The sequence below is a fragment of the Oncorhynchus nerka genome, linkage group LG6, assembly GCF_034236695.1.
Source record: "Oncorhynchus nerka isolate Pitt River linkage group LG6, Oner_Uvic_2.0, whole genome shotgun sequence".
NCBI classification, from domain to species: domain Eukaryota; kingdom Metazoa; phylum Chordata; class Actinopteri; order Salmoniformes; family Salmonidae; genus Oncorhynchus; species Oncorhynchus nerka.
In genome coordinates, this window is record NC_088401.1 from 72,529,014 (window position 1) to 72,540,001 (window position 10,988).

At 45.5% G+C, this 10,988-nt stretch overlaps 1 protein-coding gene across 4 annotated transcripts; it reads right to left on the minus strand.

The window, feature by feature from the left end:
* Nucleotides 1-5,567: 5,567 nt before the first annotated feature.
* LOC115130944 (uncharacterized) lies at nucleotides 5,568-10,970 on the minus strand. Of its 4 annotated transcripts, none has more exons than XM_029662541.2 (5): nucleotides 10,719-10,970; nucleotides 9,914-10,494; nucleotides 8,889-9,745; nucleotides 8,117-8,257; nucleotides 5,568-7,757 (listed from the first exon to the last, which is right to left on the minus strand). In XM_029662541.2, the coding sequence occupies exons 1-4, from the start codon at nucleotides 10,953-10,955 to the stop codon at nucleotides 8,127-8,129; spliced, it is 1,806 nt and encodes a 601-aa protein (XP_029518401.2). In that variant the 5' UTR covers nucleotides 10,956-10,970; the 3' UTR covers nucleotides 5,568-7,757; nucleotides 8,117-8,126. The 4 variants fall into 4 exon arrangements, with proteins under 4 accessions (XP_029518401.2, XP_029518400.2, XP_064875919.1 ...); XM_065019847.1 differs by lacking the exon at nucleotides 5,568-7,757 and adding an exon at nucleotides 8,592-8,676 and having other exon boundaries at nucleotides 8,166-8,257; XM_029662539.2 differs by lacking the exon at nucleotides 5,568-7,757 and adding an exon at nucleotides 8,592-8,721 and having other exon boundaries at nucleotides 8,166-8,257.
* Between the last annotated feature and the right edge of the window lie 18 nt (nucleotides 10,971-10,988).

Here is a 10,988-nt window from a genome sequence, read left to right on the forward strand (position 1 = left end):
AACTCTATGAAATGTTCTGTAATTGACTCATGCTTTCTCCAATCAATCAATCAATCAATCAATCAATCAATGTCTGGTTGTGCGTATGTGCTTGGCAGAGGGATTGCCAAAACCAGGGGAGGTGAAGTGCAGCAAATCTTAAATCGCACAAAACCTATTATTTAGCAGGGAATACAATTTGTAGATCAGTAATTTTACACCTCAATTTGCTCAGCTTGAGCTGATATTGAGCAAATAATATTCCCTGCTAAATACAGGGTTTGTGGGATTAAGATATGCAGAATTACACCACCCCTGGTTTAGGAACAGGCGGGTTTTCGTCACCCAAAATATGTCCACGTTATGAAGTTTATCATTATTTATACTGAACAAAAATATAAACGCAACAATTTCCATTTATTTTAATTTTTTTTTATTATAATTTTTTTGTTGCCCATTTTCGTGGTATTCAATTGGTAGTCCCAGTCTTGTCTCATCGCTCCAACTCCCGTACGGACTCGGGTGAGACGAAGGTCGAGAGCCGTGTGTCCTCCGAAACACAACCCAACCAAGCCGCACTGCTTCTTGACACAATGCCCACTTAACCCTGAAGCCAGCCGAATCAATGTGTCGGAGGAAACACCGTGCACCTGGCGACAATGTCAGCGTGCACTGCACCCGGCTCGCCACAAGAGTCGCTTGTGCGCGATGGGACAAGGACATCCCGGCCGGCCAAACCCTCTCTTAACCCGCACGACGCTGGGCCAATTGTGCGCCATGGGTCTCCCGGTGCGGCTGGCTGCGACAGAGCCTGGACTCGAACCCAGAATCTCTCGTGGCACAGCTAGCATTCGAGAGGCCCACAAACGCAACAATTTCAAGGATTTTACCGAGTTACAGTTCATATGAGGAAATCAGTCAATTTAAATAAATTCATTAGGCCCTAATCTATAGATTTCACGACTGAGGAAACAGATATGCATGTTGGTCACAGATACATTTTTTAAAAATGGGCCTCGATCTTGTCGCATTATTTCTGTGCATTAAAATTGCCATCGATAAAATGCAATTGTGTTTGTTGTGCGTAGCTTATGCCTGCCCAAACCCTAACCCCACCACGAGGTACTCTGTTCACAACGTTGACATCAGCAAACCGCTCGCCCACACAACGCCATACAACTGGTCTGCGGTTGAGGCCCAGTTGAACGTACTGCCAAATTCTCTAAAATGACGATGGAAGCGGCTTATGGCAGAGAAATTAACATCCAATTATCTGGCAACTGCTCTGGTGGACATTCCTGAGACATTTGTCGCATTGTGTTGTGTGACAATTCTGCACATGTTAGAGAGGCCTTTTATTGTCCGAAGCATAAGGTGCACCTGTGTAATGATCATGCTGTTTAATCAGCTTCTTGATATGCCATCCCTGACTAGGGGATGAATTATCTTGGAAAGGAGAATGCTCACTAACAGAGATGTAAACAAATTTGTGCACAAAAGCTGAGATTAATACGTTTTTTGTGTGAGTATGGAACATTTCTGGGATCTTTTATTTCAGCCGATGAAACATGGGACCAACACTTTAGATGTTGTGTTTATATTTTTGTTCAGTGTATTAAGCAGGCGAGGAGTTTTTGTATGGGGGGCAATGAGTGTCGAATTTAGTAAAGATAAAAAAGTATTGCTATTGATACATGCGGCTTATTTGATCTAATAGAAGTTTCGTAATGCTTCTATCGGCTATGTGTGTACCGATATAAGTGTGATGCTGACTTCCTGAAAACAAAAAAACACTAAATCCGAGTTGTCCCTGTTGATATTTGAGCCGGTCTATGCATATTCATGAGCCAGCATAGCATCTCACTCTCCATTGAATACAGGTGGTTGACATCAACACCCCTCATCGAATATTGAAATGTGTTCAGATAACAAGATGTATCCACCAATCGAAAGAGATACATAGGTGGGAGGTTGACAGCCCGCCGTTCCACTCTGTGGACAACGAAATGCATTGTTAGGGTGGAGACAAGCATCTCATCATTATATCCAGTATCTTGGAAGACAACATTTCCGACGTGCTGATCCTCAACACAAATCAAATTGTATTAGTCACATGCACCGAATACAACAGGTGTAGACCTTACAGTGAAATGCTTACTTACAAGCCCCTAACCAACAATGCAGTTTAAAAAATACAAATAAGAAATAAAAGGAACAAGTAATTAAAGAGCAGCAGTAAAAATAACAATAGCGAGACTATATACAGGGGGTACTGGTACAAAGTCAATGTGCGGGGTCACCGGTTAGTCAAGGTAATAGAGGTAATATGTACATGTAGGTAGAGTTAAAGTGATAATGCATAGATAACAGAGTAGCAGCGGTGTAAAATAGGGGGTCTGGGGGCAATGCAAATAGTCTGGGTAGCCATTTGATTTGATGTTCAGGAGTCTTAAGGCTTGGAGGTAGAACTGTTTAGAAGCCTCTTGGACCTAGACTTGGCGCTCCGGTACCTCTTGCCGTGCGGTAGCAGAGAAAACAGTCTATGACTTGGGTGGCTGGAGTCTTTGACAATTTTTAGGGCCTTCCTCTGACACCGCCTGGTACAGAGGTCCTGGATGGCAGAAAGCTTGGCCCCAGTAATGTACTCGGCCGTACACACTACCCTCTGTAGTGCCTTGCGGTCAGAGGCTGAGCATTTGCCATACCAGGCAGTGATGCAACCAGTCAGGATGCTCTCAATGGTGCATCTGTAGAACCTTTTGAGGATCTGAGGACCCATGCCAAATCTTTTTAGTCTCCTGAGGGGGAATAGGTTTTGTCGTGCCCTCTTCACGACTGTCTTGGTGTGCTTGGACCATGTTAGTTTGTTGATGTGGACACCAAGGAACTTGAAGCTCTCAACCTGCTCCACTACAGCCCCGTCGATGAGAATGCGGGCATGCTCGGCCCGAGTCAATGTGCAGGGGTACGGGTTAGTCAAGGTAATTGAGGTAATATGTAGATAGGGGTAAAGTGACTATGCATAGATAATAAACAGCGAGTAGCAGCAGCGTAAAAAGGAGGGGGGTCAATGCAAATAGTTTGGAGGCCGAACAGTTGCCATACCAGGCGGTGATGCAACCAGTGATGCTCTCAATGGTGCAGCTGTAGGACCCAACGTTTTGAGGACCCATGCCAAATCCTTTCAGTCTCCTGAGGAGGAATAGGCGTTGTCGTGCCATCTTCACAACTTTCTTGGTGTGTTTGGACCATGATAGTTTGTTGGTGATGTGGACACCAAGGAGCTTGAAGCTCTCAACCTGTCCATTACAGCCCTGCCGATGAGAATGGGGCCCTCATTTTCCTGTAGTCCACAATCCTCTCCTTTGTCTTGATCACGTTGAGGGAGAGGTTGTTGTCCTGGCACCACACGGTCAGGTCTTTGACCTCCTCCCTATGGGCTCTCTCGTCGTTGATCAGGCCTACACCACTGTTGTGTCATCGACAAACTTAATGGTGTTGGAGTCGTGTCTGGGCGTGCAGTCATGAGGGAACAGGGGGTACAGGAGGGGACTGAGCACACATCCCTGAGGGGACCCAGTGTTGAGGATCAGCGTGGCAGATGCGTTGTTCCCTATCCTTACCACCTGGGGGCGGCCCGTCAGGAAGTCTAAGATCCAGTTGCAGAGGGAGGTGTTTAGTCCCAGGGTCCTTAGCTTAGTGCTGAACTCTGAACTGTAGTCAATGAATAGCATTCTCACATAGGTGTTCCTTTTGTCCAGGTGGGAAAGGGCAGTGTGGAGTGTAATAGAGATTGCATCATCTGTGGATCTGTTGGGGCGGTATGCAAATTGGAGTGGGTCTAGGGTTTCTGGGATAATGGTGTTGATGTGAGCCATGACCAGTCTTTCAAAGCATTTCATGGCTACTGACGTGAGTGTTACATGTCGGTAGTCATTTAGGCAGGTTACCTTGGTGTGCTTGGGCACAGACTAGGACAGGGAGAGGTTGAAAATGTCAGTGAAGACACTTGCACGGGGGAACAGGTGTGCGTGCTCAGCGCCCTCCTGTACTCCCTGTTCACCCATAACTGCATGGCTACACACGTCTCCAACTCAATCAACATTGGTAGGCCTGATTACCAACAGCGATGAGAGCCTACAGGGAGGTGGTGACGGGGCCGTAGTGGAGATGGTCAAACTCTTCAAGTTCCTCAGTGTGTAACATCACGGGACCTGAAAAGGTCCCTTCACACTGACAGCACCTCTTCAACCTCAGGAAGCTGAAGAAATTTGGCTTGGCCCCTAAGACCCTCCCGTACTTCTACAGATACACCCTCGAGAGCATTCTGTCGGGCTGTATCACCGCATGGTACGGCAACCGCAGGGCTCTCCAGAGGGTGGTGCGGTCAGCCCAACGCATCACCGGGGGCACACTGCCTGCCCTTCAGAACATCTAAAGCACCCGGTGTCACAGGAAGGCCAAAAATATCAAAGACCTTAGCCACCCAAGCCACAGCCTGTTCACCCCGCTAGAAGGTGGAGACAGTACAGGTGCATCAAAGCTGGGACCGAGGCTGATAAACAGCTTCCATCTCCAGGCTATCGGACTGTTAAACAATTACCACTAGCCTGGTAATTCAGTACCGCGCTCTGAACCTTAGACTGCTGCCCTATGTACTGTACATAGTCATTTAACACAGGTCACTTTGTTTACATACTGTATTCTAGTCAAGGCTCATCCTATATAACTACTGCTGTACACACCTTTTCTATTCATATACACACACACCATTAGATATATATATATATATACACACATTTTGGTTTTTGCCCTAATACTACACAGCATATTCAAATGATCAAAGCTTGATGATGAGTTGATCATTTGAATCAGCTATGTAGTGCTATGGCAAAAAACCACAAAGTGCACCCAGTGGGATCCCGAGGACCGAGTTAGGGAAATCCTAGTCATTACTGTAAGCATGACAAAGCTATGGGGTAAGAGCAGAACCCCTGTCTGTTTCCTGATGTCCATTTAGAGGGGCTTAGCTTTTTAAACCCATACATTCCTAACTACACTGAGTTTGGATGAGAACACAGGCAGAGGTGTCTTGAGCAACGTTAAGTTATCACAGTGTAATCCACTCATATTTATCCAGTCATCAAACTCAAGTCTCTCGAGGTGACTGGAAGGTAGACTGTGGTGTAGCAGAAACAGGATATCCTTAAGATGGGTCTCCATCTGGGTACCAGTCTGTATGTGCCATCATGCCACTCATTGTCAAGCCAAACATGTCTTGCTTGACAATGAGCAAGAGTTGGCAAGAGCACAAACAGATCTGACAGCAGGCTACTTTCAAGTCAACCGTGAATGGAAAAAATGATTTCAGTTGTACACCGGACTGATGTCTTGCCAGTTGCCTTACTGGGTACCTCATTAGTGACCTCTAAACTAGAGGGCGTTATTTGGAATGTGACTCTAACCTAGAGAGAATAAAGAGAGATGGAAAGAAATACAGCTACCAAATAGAGCTAGCATAAACAAGACAGAAACAAACAACTGACACACAGACCTTCGGAGGTGGAAAGAGAAATTGACAAGATAAATTTAGATCAACCTTTTTAATCTATCTTCTTCAACAGCGACACAAAGCATCAACAGCGATACATTCACATAAAAGTGTCACATACAGGGGAAAGAATCCAGTGTGTTCTGCTGGACTCCTTGGACTAGTCCCACCACCCAGAGATCCCACAGATAACTCAGCTAGGGGTGTGTACAGAAGGCTTGTGAATGGTACTGTAACAGCCCATACGTGTTCTAGAACACACGCCAGGCTTCTAGAATCTAGAGAAGACATGGTTGTTGCTAGTGGCTACATACATCATGTCGGTAGTGACAGAAAGCAAGTGTAGCTAACTATGTATATCAAGTTAAAATCACTCCACAATGTATTAAACCTGTAATTTCTATCAGATCCAATGGCTGTTAACTTATTTAGATGTGTGTTAAAAACAAATAGGTGTTTTGAGAGATTTTTTAGACCACAACAAAACCAATAACTCACATTCATCTTAGTACCATGCAGTAACGCTGTAATAAACCTCAGCTCTGAAAGGTCGGAGCGGATTTGGAATGGAGGAAGGTTTCGTTAACAAAACACAGTGTACAAAACATTAAGAACCCTTCCTAATATTGAGTTGCACTCCCCTTTGACCTCAGAACAGCCTCACTTCATTGGGGCAGTTGCTTTCCACAGTTGTGTCAAGTTGTCTGGATGTCCTTTGGGTGGTGGACCATTCTTGATACACACGGAAAAACTGTTGAGTGTGAAAAACCCAGCAGTGTCGCAGTTCTTGACACAAACCGGTCAGTCTGGCACCTATTACCATACCCTGTTCAAAGGCACTTAAATATGTTATCTTGCCCATTCACCCTCTGAATGGCACACACACACACACGTTTACATTTGAGTCATTTAGCAGATGCTTTTATCCAGAGCGACATGTAGTGGTGAGTGCATACATTTTTATATTTTGTTTGTACTGGTCCCACGTGGGAATCGAACCCACAAACCTGGCGTTGCAAGTGCCATGCTCTACCAGAAATCCTTCTTCAACCCGTCTCCTCCCCTTCATCTACGCTGATTGAAGTGGATATAACAAGAGACATCAATAATGGATCATAGCTTTCACCTGTAGTCACCTGGTCAGTCTGTCATGGAAAGAGTTCTTCATGTTTTGTATACAAGCGCACACACTTCCTCAAAGCACACCAATGAGGGTGGCAGTACCAAGATTACATTTAAGATGCTATAAATTCATTTGATATACAATCTCTTAAGTGAATATTGTTTCAAACCAGGGCAGTTTATTGATGCAACTGAAAATCTAGAAAACTAAGGCACAATCACTAACGTGCACGAAAAATCTATCCCCCCAAAAATGTAATATATTAAATCTAGGAAAAACTAAAAAAGTCCAAAAAAGCAGACTAAAACCTGCACAATTTAAATAGTGTATCTAAAAAAATAAAAATAAACTACCTCACTCATGTGTTTAGCACTTGTGTAAATTCAAGAGCACAGAGGGTGCCATTTTTAAAAAGGTTTGAGTGTAAAGAAAGAGAGAAATGAATAGGGAAAGAACAGAAAGAGGGGACGAGGGAGGGGAAGGGAAGGAGCGCTCCCAGTGAATCACCATACAAGGACAGGAAACACGCTCAGGTTAGGTTGAGTCATAAGCAGGCACAGGCTAATATTGAGAAAACATAACGACCAGACATCATCCTACACATGCAGTACGTACTCATCCGTGTACAGTTTTGTACAAACCGACACACGCTCCCTCAAATGTACACCCACTGCTTATAAAAACCAATATGAACACACACACTAAAACATTCAACAGTCTATAAATAAGACTATTCAAATGAAAATTCAAGTTTTCACAACAGGCAATGGACCATGGCCTAAAGTAGCTTATAAAAATTAAATAAAAACAAGGCACCATTTCTCATTTGAACCACAACAAGGAAATCTGAACCAGTAGATTTGTAAAGAACAGTACTGTAGTAGGTGCATAGAAACCAATGAGCCTCTGTATAACTCTGTATAAAGGTCTTGTCTTAAACGTCAGCAGGGGACAGTTGTCCCTCTTCAGGTGTCTCAGTACACAAGAGATGAAACAGGTTTTATTCGGGTCAGTACATCAGGGCAGGAGGTGGGGGTCAGTACACAGCAGGTCCAGTGAAATGAACTCCTCCTCTGACGGTCTTCCAGTGGATCTGTACAAACACTGACACACGGCATAAACAAATACACTCAACCATATGTGGAACTTGTGAACCCACACAGGAGAGAGAGAGGTGGATTGCCATGGGGGACGCCCTACTCTCCCAAGGAGGACCAGACGATTAAGTCAGTCATATGTGGAACTAGTTAATGTCATCTCCACATGAAACGTCCTTTCTAAAGACAACATTATGCAACTACAGACTTTGTATAATCTATCACGATCACATAGTGGTTTACATTACGACTACACAAACCGTGTGATAATTGTGAAATACGTGCTGAACGTAAACTGTGTGATGATGCAGCTGTTATTTGTGTGACCGGTGCAGATATTAGGTTCTAAGGGGCTAAACGCTTCACCTGTTGGGGGTTAATCAGGGTCCTCCTGCCCCCCCTCCCTCTGGCCGGGATCTCTCTGGGGGCGGGGCATAGCAGCAGTACCCAGGAGCCCCCTCCTCACAATGTACGGACAGCCTAGACCACTGGGAATGTCAGCAAAACCTGGAGAAGATGGGAGAAGGAGCCATGTGAACATTTAGTACTGTTTATATAATGCTAGTGGGAGGTGGTATGTTTACTAGGGGTGCTAGGAGGAAGACATACAGAACCAGTCAAAAGTTTTAACACCTACTCAATCAAAGGTTTTTCTTTATTTGGACTATTTTCTACATTGTAGAATAATAGTGAAGACATCTAAACAATTAAATAACACAAATGTAATCATGTAGTAACCAAAAATTGGAGATTTGAGATTCTTCAAACTAGCCATCCTTTGCCTTGATGACAGCTTTGCACACCCTTTGTATTCTCTCAACCAGCTTCATGAGGTAGTCACCTGGAATGCATTTCAATTAGACACAGTTTGATACCATCCCACAGGTTAAGCTCAGATCTGTTGTCTGTTTCGGTGTCTGTAAGGTCTGATGGAGAGTTGGTTTGATTAGAGTGGTTGATGATTTGACAGGCTGAAAATATAAACACAGATCTTTTGATAACCCACAGTGGTAACGAATGGTGAGCTGATTTTAATAGTATATAGGCTTCACCTCTGGCCAATAATAACAACCCCCCTTCGCTGTGATATTAAAATACACAGCATTAACAAAACAGCACCCGTGTCCCCTCTCCTCACCTTTCATGACCACCTCAGGCAGGCCGTAGGGTTCGTATTCCGTATCATCGTACGCTGCAGACATCTGAGTCCGGGTACGACGGATCCGCTCCGCAAGACGGGCTGGGTCAGCAGGGATCGGGAAGGACCCAGAAAACAACATCCTGTCCCCCTCGGCCTCAGACATCTGGACTGGTGACACAGGGGGGGATTCTGTGGGTTCTTCATCATTCTCCTCCTCCTCCGTCTGTGTGTATACGTGGTGTGTTTCTGGTAGGGCGCCTGTTTCTCTCCCCTCCTCTGTCTGAGAGCTGGTACTACTCACATCTACAGAGCTCAATCTCTCTTGACCTGTCCATCCTGCTGGTATGACCTTTGAACTCAGAACCTTGGTCTCCACCATCGTTCTCTCAGTTCGCCACTCTGATGTAGTGGTGACTTTTCTACAGACCGAGGAGTGACTTTTATTCTCAACACCAGTGGAGATTGGTACCTCTTGATGGTGACTGGAATGGTTGATTTCAGAGGACTGTGCTTCAGTGGATTGAGCTTCAGCGAGAGATAGAGTGGGGAACTCTTTGTTATCTAGTTCTATGACGTCTAGATTGTGCCTTGAGACTATTTCTTTGGCCTGGGTCTCATCTGTTGCTCTGGGAGTATTTGGATTGGTCTTGTTTTCTGAATCATCTTGGTTAGTGTGCTCTGTTGCCTTGGTCTGGAGCTCTGAGATTTGGTAAACATCTTTGGTGATGTCTGCTTCTTCACCATCTTCCCCATGTTCATTGGTCTGTTTTTCCGTCTCTTGGGGATGTGTAGATTTGTTCTTTCTGGATGGGTTTTGGAGACTCTTTGCTTCAGGAGAATTGCAGTGATGCAGTCTAGACCAATAAAAAAAGATCAATCAAATTTAAATTCAAACTTTGAAATCGCCATAGACAGAACATGAAAACTGCTCATCACAGAAACTGTTACAACCAATTCATAATAACAAAAACCAGTCATTGCAATTGTCAATCAAGAATTTGTGCGTAGCCCCTGTGTGTTACCTTGAGGCCAGGGTCCTCCCATACAGTCTACTGGAGGTACAGGAGAGAAGCAGCTCATCCTCTCTGATCACCATCACACTGCTGTGTTGGCCAGGGCTGAGGGTAGCAGTGTTGTGTCCAGGGCTGAGGGTAGCAGTGTTGTGGCCAGGGCTGAGGGTTGCAGTGTTGTGGCCAGGGCTGAGGGTTGCAGTGTTGTGGCCAGGGCTGAGGGTAGCAGTGTTGTGGCCAGGGCTGAGGGTAGCAGTGTTGTGGCCAGGGCTGAGGGTAGCAGTGTTGTGGCCAGGGCTGAGGGTAGCAGTGTTGTGGCCAGGGCTGAGGGTAGCAGTGTTGTGGCCAGGGCTGAGGGTAGCAGTGTTGTGGCCAGGGCTGAGGGTAGCAGTGTTGTGGCCAGGGATGAGGGTAGCAGTGTTGTGGCCAGGGATGAGGGTAGCAGTGTTGTGGCCAGGGCTGAGGATAGCAGAGGTGAGGTCCTCTGGGTCTAGACAGAGGGGCTGGGCCATTAGCCTCCACACTGTCAGCTCCTCAGCCTGCCTCCGGTTCTCCTCAGAGAGAGACTGCAGTTCAGCCTGCAGCATCACCACCTGGACAGGAGGAGAGAGAGAATAACATTCAGGAGATGTTCAAACTAATAAAATACAGATTTATTTAAAATAGCTGGCTTGTATATAGCATTCTGTAGTAGTAGCATTCTGTTGTGGATGTTTACAACCACATACTTAAGCTATGGGGGGAAATTATTCAAGTATTTACAGTAACTTACATTGATAACTATGTTCACAGTAAGAGTTAGAGTACAGAAACCTACCTGCTTCTCTAGGCAGGTGATCTGGAGTGGAGCCAGTGGAGTAGTGTCTAGTAGAGTCTCATCCCCTGCCTCCATCTCCTTCACTCCTTCAGGCTCTACTGCCCCTCTCCCCTCATCCCCTGCCTCCATCTCCTTCACTCCTTCAGACTCTACTGCCCCCCTCCCCTCATCCCCTGCCTCCATCTCCTTCACTCCTTCAGACTCAACTGCCCCTCTCCCCTCATCCCCTGCCTCCATCTCCTTCACTCCTTCAGACTCTACTGCCCCTCT

What these genes read in the sequence shown, in the direction of transcription:
- LOC115130944 (XM_029662539.2), bottom strand. Translation starts at nt 10,955, where the DNA reads ATGGAGGCAGGGGATGAGGGGAGAGGGGCAGTTGAGTCTGAAGGAGTG. An exon ending in GGGAGGACCCTGGCCTCAAG is followed by an intron (nt 9,746 to 9,913) that starts GTAACACACAGG and finishes TTATTGGTCTAG; the next exon opens with ACTGCATCACTGCAATTCTC. An exon ending in GCCTGAGGTGGTCATGAAAG is followed by an intron (nt 8,722 to 8,888) that starts GTGAGGAGAGGG and finishes TTATATTTTCAG; the next exon opens with CCTGTCAAATCATCAACCAC.